The sequence below is a fragment of the Amblyraja radiata genome, chromosome 31 (genome assembly GCF_010909765.2).
Source record: "Amblyraja radiata isolate CabotCenter1 chromosome 31, sAmbRad1.1.pri, whole genome shotgun sequence".
Taxonomy (NCBI): Eukaryota; Metazoa; Chordata; class Chondrichthyes; order Rajiformes; family Rajidae; genus Amblyraja; species Amblyraja radiata.
Window position 1 is genome coordinate 14,950,415 of NC_045986.1, and position 20,380 is coordinate 14,970,794.

At 44.3% G+C, this 20,380-nt stretch overlaps 1 protein-coding gene across 12 annotated transcripts in view; it reads right to left on the reverse strand.

The window, feature by feature from the left end:
• LOC116990323 (RAP1 GTPase activating protein) overlaps window positions 1-20,380 on the reverse strand; it is a 290,150-nt gene that overhangs the window by 12,063 nt on the left and 257,707 nt on the right. For 9 of the 12 annotated variants that reach the window (XM_033047839.1, XM_033047838.1, XM_033047843.1 and 6 more), the window contains 5 exons: window positions 15,084-15,215; window positions 6,967-7,044; window positions 3,453-3,562; window positions 1,580-1,693; window positions 442-568 (listed from right to left, as the gene is read on the reverse strand). In XM_033047839.1, coding sequence (XP_032903730.1) covers window positions 442-568; window positions 1,580-1,693; window positions 3,453-3,562; window positions 6,967-7,044; window positions 15,084-15,215 — 561 coding nt within the window. The remainder of the gene's footprint in view (window positions 1-441; window positions 569-1,579; window positions 1,694-3,452; window positions 3,563-6,966; window positions 7,045-15,083; window positions 15,216-20,380) is intronic. The other 3 variants (XM_033047834.1, XM_033047833.1, XM_033047836.1) reach the window with 3 other exon arrangements.

A 20,380-nucleotide genomic window follows, 5' to 3' on the forward strand; every position in this document is an offset into this window, starting at 1 on the left:
AACATACAAACTCCGTACAAACAGCACCTGTAGTCGGGATCAAACCCGGGTCTCCGGCGCCGCAAGTGCTGTAAGGCAGCAACTCTACCGCTGCGCCACCGTGCTGCCCAGAATGGGTTTATAATGTGTTTTACAGAATGTCCCCATATCTGTGTAGGAAAGAACTGCAGATGCTGGTTTAAATCGAAGGTAGACACAAATTGCTGGAGTAACTCAGCGGGCTTGTCTACATATCTGTTGTGTTGCTGCAAGTAAGAATTTCATTGTTCTGTTTCGGGACATATGACAATAAAACAGTCTTGACTCTTGAAAGTTTGAGAGAGGGTGAGGAGGACGGCAGAAGGGCCGGACGGTCATTGTCTAGGATTGGCTGGACAGCAACTAAAGGGTCACGGTGACCTTGCCCTGGGGTTTAACAAAGTTCTATGTGTAGTTGTTTACCATCCCAGTGTCATAGTCTTCAAGTACTTCATTTTCTTCCACGACACTCGCGAAGCTGCTGGCATTCGATGATGAGCGGGAGAGATCTTGAGCACCTTCACATGGAGTCTTCTGATTTATTATTACTCTGTAAGTACAATAAAATGTACATTTACCTCAGACTATTTTTTTTGTTACATTTGAAAGAAATGGCACAATAATTATTTGCCCTCGACATGAGATCAATGACTAAAGCTTATTGGTCTGTCCCGATTCCTCCTGAGAAGGTCAACGTTTGCATTTTCTGTTACACTTACATTTTCTGTTTCTTTTGTAAACTTTGAAAAACTATATTGAGTCTGCCATAGGCATGGGTGGATTTCAGACCTGCCCGCTCTGTAAATGTGAGACACAAGAGACTGTAGATATGATACAAAACACAAAGTGCTGGAGGAACTCAGCAGCTTAATGCAGCATAGAACACAGAGCAATATGCCACAGGAACTGGCCCTTCATCATGGGGAGATTCAACAACAAGGGTGAGAATGTTAATGGTTTCAGTCTAGCTTAGAGATACATCATAGAAACAGGGTCCACGCTGACCATCAATCACCCATTCACACTAGCTCTATGCCATCCCACTTTCCCATCCACTTCCCTGACACACATGGGGCAATTTTCAGAGGTCTATTAACCTACAAACCTGCAAGTCCTTGGGATGTGGGAGGAAACCGGAGCACCCGGAGCAAACTCACGCAGCCACAGGGAGAACGTCCAAACTCCACACAGACAGCACATGCAGTCAGGATTGAAGATAGAGACAAAATGCTGGAGTAACTCAGCGGGAGAGGCAGCATCTCTGGAGAGAAGGAATGGGTGACGTTTCGGGTCGAGACCCTTCTTCAGGCTGATTGGATTCAGGCTGATCTTCAGACTGATTCAGTCGGGATTGAACCTGGGTCTCAGGCACTGAGAGGCAACAGCTCCCCCACCCTATCTCCTCAAGGTATGTCTGGAAGTTCTTGTTCACCCCCATACCTGATGCCAGAGCCATGACTTGTAATGAGAGGCAGTGAGAGGATCGGGGAGGGATGGGGATATGAATGACAACCTTAATTGCTTTGACATCCGATAGAAACACAAAAGGGATTACACACACCTGTTCTTTGTCGTGGGCATCTCCGGAGAACTCTGGCTGGATGAGTTATCAGACTTTGGTTCCTGCGATACATGACCACTGTCTGGGGTCTTCTGAGTACTTGACATGCTCTCTCTGTGGAGACCAAAGCACGGGGAACTTCAAAACTCAGCACCATTTGTACAGGAAAAGAATATCTCCACACAGCACTCTCTCACTGATATTTGAACAAGAACAACAGTGCAGTGGACAACTGAAATATGTGCCGGCGTGGAATACTCCATCAATACCATTTCGCATTTGCAGTTTCTAACGCCGCAGTTGACAAACAGATACACTGCACGGTGAAAGGGAATGCCTTTATATAGTATTACTTATCTCTTTGACAGCAGAATCAGGGCATCGGTTTAACATATCATCTGAAACACGACACCTCTAACCTTAATCCTGTGCCAGAGTGTATATATATAGATAGTTATTTATCCACAAGACATGGATTCATCGTGAAAGGCTAGTATTTATTGCCCTCCTCTCACTGCCTTTGAGAAGGTATATACAATGTAGAACAATACAACACAGGAACAGGCCCTTCGGCCCACAATGTCTGTGCCGAACATTATGCCAAGTTAAACAAATGTATTTTTCCTGCATGTGATCCACATCCATGTGTCTATCTAAAACTCTCATGAACCCCATATTGGTTTTTGCCACCTTGCCTGGCACATCTTCTTTAAACTTTGCGCGTATCACTTTAAAGTTATGCCCTCTAGTCTTTGACATTTTAGAAAGAGGTTCCAACTCTACTCAATCTATGCCTCTCATAATTTTGTATACCTCTCCTCAACCTCTGATGTTCCAGAGAATGGGTGGTGTGCACCCTATTTGCACTGATGCCTTCAGTGTGCTGTTGCTGTGGCAATTCTAGGGTTTAGACGCCTAGCAAGGGTAGTGGGTTCAGAATCTCCCATCTCAATTATGTGGTAGATAGAGACACAGAAAATGCTGGAGTAACTCAGCGGGACAGGCAGCATCTCTGGAGAGGAGGAATGGATGATGTTTCAGGTCGAGACCCTACTTCAGCCAGTCATTTATGTCGTACTGGGACGAGTGCTTGAAATGTAATAAACGTACCCAACTACAGACCCAGAGCTGGAAAGCAAGATTGGTCTGGATAAATTAAATAAAAATAGATGGTACAGAAAAATGCTGGAGAAACTCAGCGGGTGCGGCAGCATCTATGGAGCGAAGGAAATAGGCAACGTTTCGTCCCGAAACGTTGCCTATTTCCTTCGCTCCATAGATGCTGCTGCACCCGCTGAGTTTCTCCAGCATTTTTGTGTACCTTCGATTTTCCAGCATCTGCAGTTCCTTCTTAAATAAAAATAGAATATCTTTCTGGTAACAGTGCTCTCACTTTGCTGCTGGGCAGTGGGTTCCAAGACGGAGGCCCCAGCAACGAAGATGTTTGCCCGTTTGGAATAATGCACGGTTTGAGGAACGCCCTCATGTGATGTGGTGGTCCATGCTCCTGCTGCCTTTAAACTTCTTGAGGGAGGGGGGGTGAAGATGGCAGGTTTGGGAGGTGCTTTTGGAGCGGTCCAGATGAGTAGATTTCTCAGATGGGCCACATTGCAGACTCTGTGCATTGGTTGTGGGGGAGTGAATGGTCTACCTGCCCTTTCATTGTAAACCATCTCAGTCTGGGAATTGGTAAGATTACCTTTTGGAATGAAAGCCCATCAACACTTAATGACATTATCCTTTGGACCCCTCTTTAATCAGGGTAGCATGCTACACACTGGGTAACAGGTGTCTGTAAGTAATGTTTGCAATGGTGTTACCAGAGAGTTGTACAATGGGTCTGAATATTCTGTACAGTTCTACCACCTCATACCTTCTCTCAACCACCTCCTGGATGTTCTCTATTCCAATGGCACTGCTGCGTCGAGAGCTGAAAGGTCCAGATTTTTTCCTCGTTGGACTCTTCCCAGGGATAATCAACGACTGTGAAAACACACTGCATTGTCATTCAGGGACACCTGATTAACTCTTTGTGTTTTATATTACGCTATTTTACACACACACATATAATGATAATGCAATGATGCTTTAAGTCAACTGATAGAGAATGGGAATGTATTGTGCAAAATGGTGCTCACTAATATTGCTTGGTTAGGTATAAAACTTGGGCCACAGGGTCTGTGTTTCGACCATGAAGCCAAGATAACTAACTCACTCTGCCTGCACATGATCCATATTCCTCCCATTTCCTGCTATCACTGACCCATCCTACCAACAACCAGAGCTACTATCCATCTCACTGGAGACCCTCAGACTATCTCTAATCAGACTTTTCTGGACTTTATCTTACACTAAACGGTTTTCCCTTTATCGTGTATCTGTACACTGTGGATGGCTTATTTGTATTCATGTATAGTCTTTCCGCTGACTGGTTAGCACGCAACAAAACAGCTTTTCACTGTATCTCGGTACTCGTGACAATAAACTAAACTAAATATCCATGAGCCTATCTAAAAGTTCTTAAATGCCCCCAAACATCTCTGTCCCCACCACCAGCCTGGCAGCACGTTCTAGGGTAGAGAAGATTTACCAGGATGCCATGCTCTCTGGTAACATCTAGCCTATGCAAGGGTAAATGTCATTACCCAATTCTGTTTCGCTGTCATCTTTGCCCGTTTATCAAAAGTGGCTCAGGGTATTTGGACTCTTCAGAAAAAAATCAATCCCAGAATATTTTTGGGAAGAAGGGGGGTGGTTATTTCTTTGTTTTGATACAATTTCACATCTGCAAGTAAATTGACACAAAGTGACTAACCAATTCTGTGTTACAGAGTCAACAAATTGATGTGCAGAAAATATGGAGCTGTGACTAATAGCTGGAATTTGTTCCTAGTATCATTCCATAACATGAAGCAATGTGTTAAGGTTTGCTTATAATGCTCCGTGGATCAGTCATTTTTCATCAAGCATTTAGGTTATGCTTTTTACATTGTTGATTGTGAAGAAAATGTTGCAAATATTGTAATTTAAACAAATTTCCTTTTAGCTTCAATTCTGCAGAACCATGACTTTTCGATTGTGCTTTTTTAGAATGGACATCTTTAGTCTGATTCTGTGGCCGAAAGTTCAATGACATTGACCACCCTGTCTTGTAAATAGAGCAGGAAGATGTGTTCACCAGCAACTCCATTGGAGATATCCTTCAGTTAGTCTGTAGGTCTGTTGACTTAAATCCATTGAGATGTGTGAAACCAGAAGGTCAGCCAACTTGACACAGGTCAATATACCGTCTCTGATACTATTGGGGAAACTACTTGTCTATTGAGAGGTCCTCCCATACGCTAGGGTGTAGTCCCAATCTTCCAACCTACCTCATTGTGGATCTTGCACTTTATATTTAAAAATCTGTACTTTTTCTGTAACCAATGCTGTAACACTATATTCTGCACTCTGATAGTTTTCTTATTGTGCTAACTGTGTATGGTTTCATTGTACTCACGTCTGGTATAATTTGACTGGATAGCATGCAAACAAAAGCTTTTCACTGCATCTGGGTGCATGTGACACCTATAAACCAATGCCAATTCTTAGCAATTATCCACACAGAGGCTTTACCCTCTCTTCAGTCACTCAATGTTTATAATGAATTGTAAGTAAATGAATAGAAGAATAAATAATAGATGGAGGCCATTCTGCCCCTCCAGCCTATTCTACCAATTAATGTGATAATGGCTGACCTGATCTTGGCTCCAGCTCAGTTCTATGCCTAATCCCCACACCCCTCGACTTCCCCACAGTCCAAACGCCTGTCCAGTTAGCCTTAATCACAGTCGATGGCTCAGCCTCCACACATTCAGGGGTGCAGAATTACAAAGGTCCAAAGATCTGAGAGAGAAATTCCTCATAAATTCTGCATTAAATGGGCAGCCCCGTATTCTGAGACTTCACTCCCACAGGTTCTAGATAACGTCACTGTGGGAATATCCCCAAGCATCTACATTGTCAGACCACCTCAGAACATCGAGTGCTTCCATCACCTCCAAACAAAAGCGTGGACCCAACCTGTTCAATCTTCCCTCACAAAACGTCCTCAAGATCCCAGCAACCATCCCATTGAACTTACTTTGAACAAGGACATCTCTCCCCTTGAGAATAATATCCACCATGATTTACGACAAGGACTGTGTATTTCATTGTTTGTATACCGTGATACATTCATACTTAAATTAACACATTAGGTAATAGTAACAAAGTCGCAGTTGTGAAATAAAAAAATCTGCATTTACTGTTGTATTCATGACATTACAACCCAAACAGTATAACAATAATTAAATCATATCACAAGCTAATCAGATCATGCAGTAATTAGCAAACCATTTTACTGATTCAAATCTTTGCTGGAAGGTACATTTCAGACTGTGGTTGCAGCCGCTCAGTGACAGTGTATTAGACACAACCACATTGATAAACCACTGTACATTGGTGATACATTAGTGCAGCCTGGTGCTATGCCAGCTACCAGAGCAGTGGGCTGCCAGCCAGCCTCCGCACTCGCCGTGAGGTGAGCCCCTGGCACTGACCAGCAGCAAACCCAGTTTCATCTCATGCCAAACGGCAGGGAACTCAGGCAGTTCTTGGTAGCGGCAAGCTGCTGTTGCCGGGCAAGAAGGCTGCTCACTGCTCTTTGTTAGCGCTGGATTAAAGACACCACAGGCTGAGGAAGACGAGAGGTGAAGGATCCAGGGTCAGGCTCATTGAATATACCTGGAGCACAGAAAATGTGGGAAATTTGATGAGTTTCCACATTCAGACTCTTCTGATTATTGTTGTCTTCCAGAAATCCAGTGCAGTCTCAAGAAGACAACACTTACACCATCAACACACTCTGCTGCTGGATCCATGCCTCATGAACAGTAGTTTAGCAAAGTTGTTACCAAAAGCAGTCACTGTGCGAACAATGCATCTTGCACATGTCATAATAATCAGTTACCAGGACCAGAACTCATTAATCGTGATTGTCATTGAGATTAGGCCATGCACAAATAAATTGATTGTAACTAAATACATTGATTGACTATTTACCCAATTCACATTTACAAGCCATCTGTGCAAACCGCCACACGGCTAATTTCGCAACCTGCATTTAACGGTGCTGTCTTGCTATTTTTCCAAAACGCAATTGAATGAGGGCTGCGAGATCAGGCAATAGAGAGAGATGTTTTCAATATAAATTAGAGATGGTGCGCTTCCAAACAAACCAAAAGCAGCTTGCTCCGATAAAGATGTGGAGACATGCAGTCGACTTAAATTAGGGATCATGCAATGATCATCACGTAAGGAGCAACAGGACTCAACCAGAGAGAATAAAGTGAGTGTAAAACATAAACCTCTTCTATTGTTCCTATGCCTATAGCACTGCCTCGACGTCCATGCTTACTTGGGCTTTTTCCAGGTACGAGCAATGACTAAGAAAAGGGAAAGGAGAAGGTACAAAATGAATCATGCATTGCTTTCACATATTAAGGATATGATGATTAACAAGAATGAAGCTGGGATGTGAAAGTAATAGGGTAGGGAACAAAAATTCACCCAAAGAAATTCTAATGGAAAGGAATCGATCTTTGGAGCTGTGGATGGCACACAGGGCTTCTTTATCCAACTGTTTTATTCCAACGTACTTTTTAACCCTTTTAATTCTTCTCAGAAAAGAAGAGTAGCTTTTTTTTTTAAACATACAATTCTGGAAGCACTCAGCTGGTCAGACAACACAAGTGGAGCAAGAAAAAGAGTTCATGCTTTAGGTCCAAGAACATTAATCATAACTTGTTTTCATTTCAGATTTCCAGTATCCACAGTTTCTTTGATTTTCATGGTTTCTTGTCCCGCTCCTTTTCAAGTGCCCCGTACCCCGTGCCAATGAAAGGGGCAGAGGGCAAGTTAAAGGTGCTTCACCGAGGCTGATGCTCACGTCTTTGTGTGGCCGTTCGATGACCACGTGAGGTTAATTCTAGAAAAGGCAAAAGTTTCAACTTGGCATCTGTTTAAAATGAAGGGGAGGGGGGGGGGGGAGAATTGACAATCCCATGATATTATTTATTTACTTACGCACTTCTGTGCAAATCCAAACCCTCTGTGATAATGTTCATGCACTGAAGGCTCAACAACTTTACTTTACTCTTTAGAGATACAGAGCAAAAGCAGGCATTTCGGCCCACCGAGTCGAGTCCGCTCTGACCAGCGATCCCCGTACACGACCACTATCCTACATACCTGGAACAATTCACAGACGTCAAATAACCTACAAACCTGGTCTTTGGAGGAAACCGGAGCACCCGGAGGAAACCCACGTGGTCACAGGGAGAACATGAAAACTCTGTGCAGACAGCACCCGTAGTCAGGATTGAACCTGGGTTTCTGGCGCTGTAAGGCAGCAACTCTACTGCTGCTCCACTGGAATGCCCCACTTGCACTGAAAACTCATGTTTACTCAGAGTGCAGTGCAGACTTCCCACCAACTTGCACCTGAGGACTAATCTGATTGATCTCCCAGCCTTCCCATCCAGCTGGTTTTGAACTGCAGATTTTAATCTCGGAACGGGCATTGAAAAATCCCTAAACATTCCCTTTATCTGTACCTGTACACTGTGGACGGCTCGATTGTAATCATGTGTAGTCTTTCCGCTGACTGATTAGCATGCAACAAAAGATTTTCACTGTATTTCGGTACACGTGACAATAAACTAAACTGAACTCACACACTGCTGTGAGCCCTCAGCTACTCTAGTTAGTTTGGGATTTGGGAAGGTAATTGGCTCTCTCCTGTGCAGTGGGAACCCGAGTGTGGAGCAAATCAACAAGACTGGTGCTGCCGACTCCTAGTGTAACAGTGCTGCAATACGTAGAGAGAGCTGAGTGTTTTTTATGAACCTAGTGCAGGGGAGACATCACACTTAAAGCAGCTAGTTAGTACCATAAAACACAGCATTTGCAGTTTAATTTCCTTTAGAGACACACGATATGAAAATTTAGTCAAGACACATTCTTGGTCTCAAAGAAACAGCATCTCCAGAAAACCTACAGGTCCACGTTTATTTAACACTACGGCTTTTCAAAGTTGAAATCAACATATGCACGTTCTCCAGTTAAACTGATATAGTCAATGATAAATAGACTATTGTTATAGTCACAGTCCTTTCTGCCCAACTCATTCACACCCACCAAGATGGCATTTACCCTTGTTTGTCCCATATTTCTCTAAACTTTCCTATCCATTTACATGTCCAAATGCCTTTTAAATGTTGTTATAGTAGCTGCCTCAGTTACATCCTCAGACAGCTCATCCATATACTGCACCCTCTTTGTGAAAAGGTTGCCTCTCAGGTAGCTATTAAATCTTTCCCTGCTTACCTTCAACCAATGTCCTCTAGTTCTTGATTCTATTACCATAGGGGGAAAAACTCAGTGCATTCACCATATCCTCAAGATGTTATACACCTCTATTTGATCGCCCCTCGGTCCAAGGAATAAAGTTCCAGCCTGTCCAACCTCTCTCCCTGTAGATCAAGGCCTTGAGTCCTGGCAACATCCTCATAAATTGTCTCTGCACTCTTTCCAGCTTGATGATATCTTTCTTATAAGCAGGGTGATCAAAACTGAATATAATGCTCCAAGCAAACCTGGTACAACTAAATGTACTCCAGCTTTGATGCCTTTTACATCTACGATCAATGTATGATCCAAACAATGAGTGCAAACATCCATAATCAATGTGTGAGTGCAAATATCTTATCTGGGCCATGAATGGTATTCCCATTGTCAATGTGATTTACAGTAGTTAGAAATAATAAATCATATTGTCAGAGACTAAATAAATAGGTGGTTAATTAGGATGCTTCCCTTAGAGACATGACCCTGCTTACTCAATCCTTCAGAAAGGTCAAAAGGAAATTTGACCTTGGATTCAAGACTAATGAAAGGGACCAGTTGACACTCCGATTCTGTCCCATGCCCGACAAAAGTTCACATCCATGTATTTGTGGTGTTGGCGTTGGTGAAGTTAAGAATAATTTATATAGTCTTAGAGTCATAGAGTGATACAGTGTGGAAACAGGCCCTTCAGGCCAACTTGCCCACGTGTTCCCAGCTACACTAGTCCCACCTGCCTGCATTTGGTCCATATCCCTCCAAACTTGTATTATCCATGTACCTGTCTAACTGCTTCTCAAACGTTGGGATAGTCCCAGTCTCAACTACCTCCGCTGACAGCTTGTTCCATACACCAACCATTCTTTGTATCGAAAAAGTTATGACTCAGATTCCTATTAAATCTTTTCCCCTTCACCTTAAACCTATGTCCTCTGGTCCTCGATTCACCTACTCAGAGCAAGAGACTGTGCATCTACCTGATCTATTCCTCTCATGATTTTATACACCTCTACAAGATCACCCCTCATTCTCCTACGCTCCAGGGAATAGAGTCCCAGTCTACTCAACCTCTCCCAATAGCTCAGACCCTCTAGTCCTGGCACCATCCTCGTAAATCTTCTCAGTACCCTTTCCAGCTAGAGAACCTCTTTCCAATAACATGGTGGCCAGAACTAAACATAATATTCTAAATACGGTCTCACCAACATCTTATACAACTAAAACATGATCTCCCAACTTCTATACTCAATACTCTGGCTGATGAAGGCCAATGTGCCAAAAGCCTTTTTGATGACCTTATATACCTGCGACTTGACCTCCACCTACACTCCTAGATCCCTCTGCTCTACAACACTCCCCAGAGTCTTACCATTCATTCACTGTGTAGGTTTTGCCCATGTTAGAAATCTCAAAATGAAACACCTCACATTCCTCTGTATTAAATTCCATTAACCATTCCTCAGCCCACCTGGCCAATCGATCAAGATCCTGCTGCAACTTTTCACAATCATCTTCACTATCTGCAAAACCACCCACTTTTGAATCACCAGCTAATCTTGCCATGTATGTTCTCAGCCAAATCATTGATGTAGATGACAAATAGTAATGGGCCCAGCACCGAACCCTGAGGCACACCACTAGTTACAGGCCTCTAGTCCGAGAAGCAATCTTTCACCATCATCTTCTGCTTCCTTCCATGGTCAATTTTCTATCCATTCAGCTATCTCTCCTTGAATCCCATGCAATTAGACCTTCCGGAGCAGCCTACCATGTGGAACCTTGTTGAATGCCTTACTGAAATCCATGTATACAACATCTACAGCTCTACCCTCATTGATCTTTTTGATCAAGTCTTCAAAAAACTCAGCTTTGTGAGACACGACCCCCACATACAAAACCATGCTGACTGTTCCTAATCAGCTCTTGTCCATCAAAATGCCTATGTATCCTATCCCTCAGAATATTCTCTGGTAAATTTCCAACTAATGTAGATTTAACACCCTACATACATCCTGAATGACTCTGTTTCTCCCCTGATCCTACCTCTTGACAAATTGGAGCTAGGTTTGCGATTATTAAAGTTAAATATCTCGTATTTAACATCTCCAAGCACAGGAGTAGAGGGGCTGAAACTACCTGGGCCCTAACAGCAATTAAAATAATCAAAAGTGAGCCCAGTTCCACTCTGGAGCCTGAAAACCGTGACCTCCAGGTTCAAGAACAGCTTCTCCCCATCAACCGTCTGGCTCTTGAACCTCCCTGCACTACACTAACCACAACTCTGCCTCAGCATCGAACCACGATGGACTTTGCACTACTATGGTTTCTCTTAGTATGCTTTTCACAATACCATGCTCCAGCTTACTTAGAATTATGGATCATTTATTGTACTGTTGTTGTATTAATATGCCTGTAAAGCTGCAGCAAGTAAGGATTTCATTATTCTAGTTCATATCTGGTGCATATGACAAATAAACTCCCTTGAACTAAGTCAGAACAACACCACACTAAGTCAGAAGAAAGCTCCCAACTCCGTGGATGTGTGTCTTTGGAATTCTCTAGCCAACAATGCCGGCCCAGTTGGTAAATTGAGTTAGTCCCATGCATTTGGGTACATTCAGTCTGCATTTGGCCCATAGTCTGAACCCTTCCTATCCATTTATCTGTTCAATTGTATGCTAAATATGATAATTGTATCTGGTTCTATAGCCCTAATTGAACACCCCTCATTTGAAGATTTTGACTTCTGGTTCTCATCTACCACAATCAGGGGAAAATTAGCTCCAGGTTCACCTTGTTGAACTGCATGAGAAATTTGAATGTTTCAATGTGATGATCCAGCCTAAGGGGCAGTAGAGGTGCTGCCTTACAGCATCAGAGACCCAGGTTCGATCGGTGCTGCCTTACAGCATCAGAGACCCAGGTGGAGTTTGTACATTCACCGCATGAGTTTTCTCCGAGATCTTCGGTTTCCTCCCACACTCCAAAGACGTACAGGTTTGAACGTTGATTGGTTTGGTATGTGTAAACAATTGTCCCTAATGTGTGTGTAGGATCGTTGGTTGGTACAAACTCGGTGGGCCGAAGGACCTGTTTCCGCTCTGTATCTCGAAACTAAAAAACTAAGATTGAGGCTTGGGTCTTCAGAGATCACTGTGGCACTGTTAAACCGGGTGATATGTTAAAAATTAACCTCAGCGTCTGTTGGCCTGCACACAACAAAATAAACTGCGGATACTGGATTCTGAAACAGAAAAACAGAATGCTGAAGGAACTCAGCAGGTCCAGCAACATCTGTGGAAGCAAAAGGTAAAAGTTGATGATTCGCATTGACACCCCACATCAGGACCGAGAGGGAAGAGGAAAGATTGTTAGTATGTAGCAGTATGAGGGGTGGGAGAGGGGCTGGTAGGTGATAGATGAGACACTGGGGAAGGAAAAACACAGCAGATGGAACCAGGTATGTGAGAAAAATGAGAATAAAGCAAGGTGGACAGGTTATATGGTACCCAAGAATGACATAAATGTTCTTCCAATTTGCATTCAGCCTCTCCGTTGCAACAGGGAAGGCCGAGACCAGACAGGTCAGTGTGGGAGTGGGAAGAACAGTTAAAATAACATGACCAGAAGCTCGAGATGCTTGGTGCTGACAGAGCACAGGTTCTCCTCAAAATGCTCATGTAGCCCGCCCTTGATGTCGGTGAGGTCACTTCACGGGTTGCAAATGCATCAGAGAAGACCAGGTTGGACGAGGTGCAGGTGAAGCTCTGTCTCACCTGGGAGGGTTGTCAGATTGTGCTTTAATCGTGGATTACGGCGATGGTTTACCCTGACACTTCCACCTCCGCATCTCACCCACTGAGTCGCTGAAGAGAAAGGAAGTGTGAATGGTGCCTTTCCTACCATGGAGATTGGAGATGGGCAATCAAGCTTGCCACCGTTCTCGAGCACAACACAAAGTGTTAGAGTAACTCAGAGGGTCATTCAGGCAGCACCTCAGGAGGGAATGCATGGACTACATTTCTGGTTGGAACCCTTCATCTCCTTTTGTTGTTTTTTTTAAAATCTCTAGCCTTTGGACACCCATCTGCCAATCAGGTCCCCCCCCCCCCTCCTTAATTGTATCCACCCATCACTTATAGATGCAAAGTGGTAGAGTAACTCAGTGGGTCAGGCAACATCTCTGGAGGAAAAGAATGCGAGACGTTTCGGGTCGGGACCCTTCTTTAGAATGAACGTCACTCATCCTTCTTCTCCAGAGATGTTGCCTGACCCACTGAGTTACTCCAGCATTTTGAGTCTGTCTTTGGTATAAACCAGTATCATTGTTTCTCCACCCATCACTTAACAGGCTTTGTCCTCCCCCACCCCCACCTCTCTTGTCCAGAGATTCCTACTGCAATCAGTTTGAAGAAGGGTACCATCCCCAAAACACTGCCTATCCATTCCCTTCGCACATGTTGCCTGGCCTGCTCAGTTCCTCCAGCACTTTGTGTTTACCTCGAGGGATATCCAGCGTCTGCATGTTCCTGGTGTCTCCATGGACACAGTTCACATTCAACACATCGCCCACCTGTCAGCAGGCAGTGGCTCAGAGTGGTCTTATGGCCCAGTACTTTGTAACCATCCATAACCCAACCTAACCTCAGAGTGCCAACTCTCAAGATCCCAAATGGCCATTTCTGAGGATTTATGCAACACACATGCCCCTCTCCTGTGACTACTCTGCTGAAACAGAACTGACAGCGTTGTGGAGAATAAATAGTTCAGTCAGAGCAACTGGAACCAAGATAAAGGTGGCAAATACAGGATATCAAACCATATAGTGTAATTATTTCACTCTAAGAGAGCTGACAGATTCTCCTTTGTGCTCTGATTGAGCTGTTAGCAGTTCCTCGAGGCTGGCAGGTGTAAATGGCTGGTTCTCTCTTACACTGAAGGCATAGTTTACTGAATGGGAGTTAAACACACAGCACTGATTAAGTATTGGCAGCAGACAACCAATGACTGGGTTGTGCACTTATCAGAACAATGTGAAATTCAGTAAAATAACCAAAGCCTTTTGATTGATTCAACGATAGAGCATGGAAATAGGCCCTTCAGCCCAACCATCATCCATTCACACTAGTTCTAGATTATCGAACTTTCGCATCCACTCCCCACATACTAAGAGCAATTTATAGAGGCCAATTAACCTGCATATCCACATATCTTTGGGATGTGGGAGGAAACCGGAGCACTTGGAAGAAACCCACGTGGTCACAGGCAGAACATGCAAACTCCATACAGAGACCATCCCAGGTCAGGATTGAACCCGAGTCTCTGGTGGTATGAGGCAGCAGGGGGTGGCACAGTTCTTCTTGTAACCACGTGGGTTTTCGCCAGTTGCTCCTGTTTCCTCCCATATCCCAAAGGCATGCGGGTGGTAGGCTAGTTGGCCTCTGTAAATTGCTTCTAGTGTTTAGAGAGTTGATGTGGAAGTGGGATAACACAGAACTAGTGTTAACAGGTCGGCATGGACTCGGTGGGCTGAGGGGCTCTTTCCATGCTGTATCTTTAAATCAATTCTTTACTAGCATTCAGGATCAATTATTTACCATCTCCCGTCCTCAGCAGTGTGCAGGTATAAAGGTAGATGGAGCACATACAGGTTTAATGGATTCCTGTTCACATCATAAGTCAGTTTTTACAATATTATGGTCAATGACGATATTGTATAAAAAATACAAAGCAAATTCCTCCTAGATTCTGAATTGGAGGCAAGAATGTTTTTTGCTGCAGGCGTAGTGACTGTGTATAAAACCATCAATGACATTAATTTGGAGTTTGTAGAGGACTTGTGCGTCTTGGTTCAACGTTTTCCGAGCTCTTGCCACTTTGCACGGAAGTGTTTGACATTGTGCGCTGTGGTTCCTTGGTTCGAGAGGATTCTACAATCAGCGGAATGTCCCACTTGCTTGAATATCTCTCTTTGACTTGGCAAAGGGTTAAACATTCACAGGTGCGAGTTTTCGAAGCTGTCGACTTTGGTACTTATATTGCCTTTAGATTTCACTGTCTGATGGGGACTGGTACTTACAATGCCAGGGACTTTGATGGTTTCTCCTGTGTTGTGGGTAAAACTGCCACTGTGACTCGAAGAGACAGTGTTCTGTTTCTTACTGCTGAGACCCATGGCATCCATCGACTGGCTTCGACTTCTAATCACCCGCTGAATAAAAAAGGGTTAATCAGTCATTTGTCACCTTTTATGGAATGTTCCGAATTAAATTAAAATGGGTATCAGCAGTTAGAGAACAAGCAACCTATCGATATTTGCTCCCAGTCTGACTGACTCTTCTTTAAAATGGATGGTGGCATGGCACTCAGGCAATGTGATATCACCAGGTCCACATTCAGCTGAAGATAGACACAAAATGCTGGAGTAACTCAGCGGGTCAGGCAGCATCTCTGGAGAAAACGAGTAGGTGCTATTTCGGGTCGAAACCCTTCTTCAGAGTTGAGTCTGAAGAAGGGTTCCGACCCGAAACGTTATCTGTTCCTTCTCTCCAGAGATGCTGCCTGACCCGCTGAGTTATTCTAGCTCTTTGTGTCTATCCTTGGTATAAACCAGCATTTGCAGTTCTTTCGTCCACATTCAGCTGAGTCGGTGTATCTGTTGTAAAATCCATCTGTGGTGGCCTGACCTGTTTCTACCCAAGTGATCTTTACTCACATCCGTATTTTAACTTCACTTGCTAAGATTCTGAGAATATTGTATGACAATATGGTTATGGTTTCTCTCCTAAAACTTTATTAAGCTTCTGTAGCGGTAGACTGGTCAGGTAGACAGAAAATAATACAGAAAAGTATAATTTAATCAGAAGTGTGGGGTTGGGGGGGGGGAGAGAGAGAGGAGCAGTGAAGGTGAGGAAAGATAATAGTCAGTGGTTACAAGAAAAAAATAGTCTAGTGATTAAGGTGGCACACAGAGGGGTCTGTCCTATATTGGAGAAAGCCCAGTGTACAAGAACATGTTAAAGCCACACAGCTGGAGTGCTGCACAGAGATTTAGTCACCAGGTAGGGTGAGTTAGCATGTGGGAGAATGCAGAGGAGACTTACAGGCCGCAGAGTTGTAACTATAGGCAGAGAACTGCTCAGGATAGGATTGTTTAGTTGTGTTTAGTTTAGAGATACAGCGCAGAAGGCGACCCTTTGGCCCACCGAATCCTCGCTGACCAGCGAGCCCCGTACACTTACACTATCCCACTGGGGAAAATTTACAATTTACAGAAGCCAATCAACCTACAGACCTGTACGTCTTTTTGGAGTGTGGGAGGAAACGGGAGATCCCGGAGAAAACCCGCGCCGGTCACGGGGAGAACGTACAAACTCCGTACTGACAAACACCCGTCGTCAGGATCGAACCTCGGTCTCTGGCGCTGTAAGGCAGCAGCTCTACCGCTGCGCCACCGTGTCTACTTTAGAACAGAAGAGACCCACGGGCCATTTAAACAACATACCTAAAAATCTGTGAGGTAAATGGAAAGATCTATTTTCATGGCAGGGTGATAAACAAGTAGCGGACTGGATTGAAGGTTGGTTGGAAGATCAAAGGAAAGCAGTTTAGCTGGGTCTGGACTTCACTGATCAGCAAGTGAGGGAAGCGCCATCAGCATCATCCTCACTTTCACAGAGCAGCAAGTCGAGCAGTGGAGGTGCCGTGATCTACAGGCCTGTGGCCCATGTGCTGGGAAGAGGCACTAGTGTGGATTGCTCCTTCTCTTGGTCAACCTCAACACAATGGCTGAACGGCCCACTACTGTGTGTCCACAAATCAAACTGCACCAACTATCAAAATCCCCTTTACAGGTTCCCGACCCAACACGTCGCCTGTCTGCATACTCCAGAGATGCTGCTTGACCTGCTGAGCTACTCCAGCACTTTCTCTCCCCCCACCCCCCCCAATCAACGGTGAAATAAAGTCACCGAGTGGTACAGCACGGAAACAGGCCCTTCAGCCCACAGATTCCATACTGGCCACGAACCATCCAGTGATGCTAACTTTACATTTATCCCTTGTTTTATTATTCCCTATTCCTAAACTCCCCCCCCCTCCAGGATGTTACCACTCAATTACCCACTAGGGGCAATCTACACAAAGCCAATTAACACACTACCCTGCTTACCTTTGGGATGTGGTAAAAAACCGGAACACCAAGAGAAAACCTTGGATGCACAGTGACCCGCGCTCCCTGTCCTTCATCATCTAGAGCATCTGACCATCTGTGTGTACTGATCGTAGGCCAGACAAGATGCTGGCTGGTTCACAAGCATGCTCGCTACTGACTGAAATACATTAACCCTTAATACACTTGCACCTTGGAAATTCTTACAGTCTCCAATCCATTATCCATTTGCCTTGAGTTAAAAAAGTGTCAGTGTATTAAAAATTAGTTTACTTTAGGCAGTACCAAGCATGTATCTTGTTGAGGTGCGTTGAGTGGGATAAAATTGCCTCAGTGAAACCAAGCACTTTCAATGTCATAAGTTCATAAGTGATAGGAGCAGAATTAGGCCATTTGGTCCATCCAGTCTACTCTGCCATTCAATCATGGCTGATCTATCTTTCCCACTCAACCCCATTCTCAGATCTTCTCTCCATAACCACTGACACCCGTACTAATCAAGAATCTATTAATCACTCCCATAAAAAAAATATCCATTGACTTGGCCTTCACAGCCCTCTGTGGCAGAATTCCACAGATTCATCACTCTCTGACTAAATAAATTCCTCCTCTCCAGCTCGTTTTAGAGACACAGCATAGAAACAGGCCCTTCAGCCCACTGAGTCATGGCTGACCACTAATCACGCATGCACATTAGGTCTATATGATACCACGTTTTCATCGACTACCTACACACTATGGGCAATTTCAGAGGACAATCAACCTACAAACCCACATCTTTGGGATGTGGGAGAAAACCCAAGTACCTGGAGGAAACCCATGTGGTCACAGGGAGAACACATAAACTCGGTGCAGGCAGCATCTGAGGTCAGGATCGAACCCATGCCTTTATCGCTGTGAGGTAGCAGCTCTACCAGCTGCGCATTGTGCCGCCTTTGAGAACAAATGGTGAGTAGCATCCTTGACTGACCACAATCCAGATGTTGTATGTGCTCTCTCTACAGCAGGAGTGGGGGGAGTCTCTAGATTTATATCCAAGTCAGGACTGTGCAACATGGAAGAGAAACCAGTAGACAGTGGTGATTCCATGCTATTCTTATCCTTCTTTGTGGTGGAGGTTGTGGGCACGAGCGCTGCTGCTGGAGTAGCCAAGGCAAGTAACTACTGTGGCCATGTTGTACCAGTGATAGAGAGAATGAATGCTGAAGGAGGTGGAAGGGACATGAAGCAGATGCTTTGCCCTGGATGGTGTCAACTTTCTAGAGAGCTGTCGTGCTGCATTCAAGTGGAGAGTATTCCATCGCAATTCTGACTGGTGGACGAGGTCAAAGAGTCTTACAGTATGGAAACAGGCCCTTCGGCCCAACTTACCCACACCAGCCAACATGTCCCATCTACACTAGTCCCACCTACCTGGATGTTGGGTAAGAACTTTAGGGAGACAGGAGGGTAGTTGTTCCTACAGGATCCCCAGTCTTTGACCTGCTCTTACAACCACAGTGTTTAGAGTCAGCACAGCGTACTCTTTCAAAACTTTGAACTTATTTCTGTTCCATGAAATTAGGTCAATGTAATGTTAAATATTGAATCCATGTTAATATTAATGAACAGATATTATTGTAGAAATGGGACAAGTCAAAGCAACTGATAATAGTCAATAATAAATAGTAAGGGTGTCCTGGGTTCTGGGGCGAAGGCAGGAGAATGGGGTTGAGAAAGAAAGATGGATCTGTACTGAGTTCTCCCCGTGACTGCGTAGGCTTTCACCGGGATCTCTGATTTCCACCCACACTCCAAAGACGTTTAGGTTTGTAGGTTAATTGGCTTCGGTAAAGATTGCAAATTGTCCCTAGTGTGTAGGATAGTGCTAGCGTATGGGAATCGCTGGTCAGCACGGACTCAGTGAGCTGTTTCCGCGCTGTATCTCTAAATTAAACAAAACTAAACTGACACTTTTTGCAATAATCTGCTAGCTTCTTGGTTAAGGATACTGAAACCAGCAATGTAGTTAAACATTCGGCCGCTGTTAATTAAATTTAAGTCCCCAGCTGCCCTGCTGGAACTTGCTCTCAAGTTGCTGGATCAATGATCCAGAACTCAGTCTGCAGGTCTAATATGTTCACCAGCGTACAACTGGGCTGCCCAAGGTTTATTCTTCCACATTAACTACCAACAGTAGTAGTTGGTACTTCTGTAATACAGAATAAATATTTTTTTCCTTTTACACTAGACATAAAAATGTTTTAATTTGGGGGCTTTCCAGTTACATTTTACTTTGAATGCAAAACATAACTGGATGACACTGGAAGACACTGATAGAAATATCTCCACTAATGATGGATTGCAGCTGCCAAGTGTCTCCTCTTGGAATAGACAAAACAATCAGCTTGGATACAAGGACTTTATCTCTCTCCAGCAGAGTCCCCCTCAGTCCAGCAGAGCGGAGAGCTGGCTACATATAGAACCTAATCTCTCATCTCGAAAGGCAGCTGCTGCAGATCTGATAGTGCCACTCCAACACAAAACATGCTTTGACAAATTATTCTTGGTGCTCATTGGGATTTTCCAGTGCTTGAAGGATTTGGGTTGGAACGCGGTACGCCTAAATCTCTAAACTATTTAACTTTGCAGTTTCGGAGAATATTTCTCTGTGCCTTACTTTCCCAGACTGAGAAGAGAACTCACAGTGCAGGCTTTGAAGGGACAGTCGGGTGCTGTACAACAGGAAGACCAGACATGTATACACATAGCGAGGACAGAGAGAGAGACACACACACACACATTAGATCACCTGGGAGATAAATATGCAGGCACACACAGGTTGTCAAGGTGATGAGGTGGATCTGTGCAAACCAGTTCTCACTAAAGTGTGCGAAAGATCAAAATGATGCAGCCTCGGTAAGGAACAAGAGGCAAAAATTGTGCAGCAAATTGTGGACGCAGCACAGACGTTCACACAGACCAACCTCCCTTCCATTGACTCCATTTATACCTCACGCTGCCTCAGCGAGGCCAGCAGCATAATCAAGGATGAATCACACCCTGCCCACTCCCTCTTCTCCCCTCCCATCAGGCAAGAGGTACAGAAGTGTGAAAACGCACACCTCCAGATTCAGGGACAGTTTCTTCCCAGCTGTTATCAGGGCACTGAACCATCCTACCGCATCTAGAGAGCAGTCCTCAACTATTATCTACCTCATCGGGGG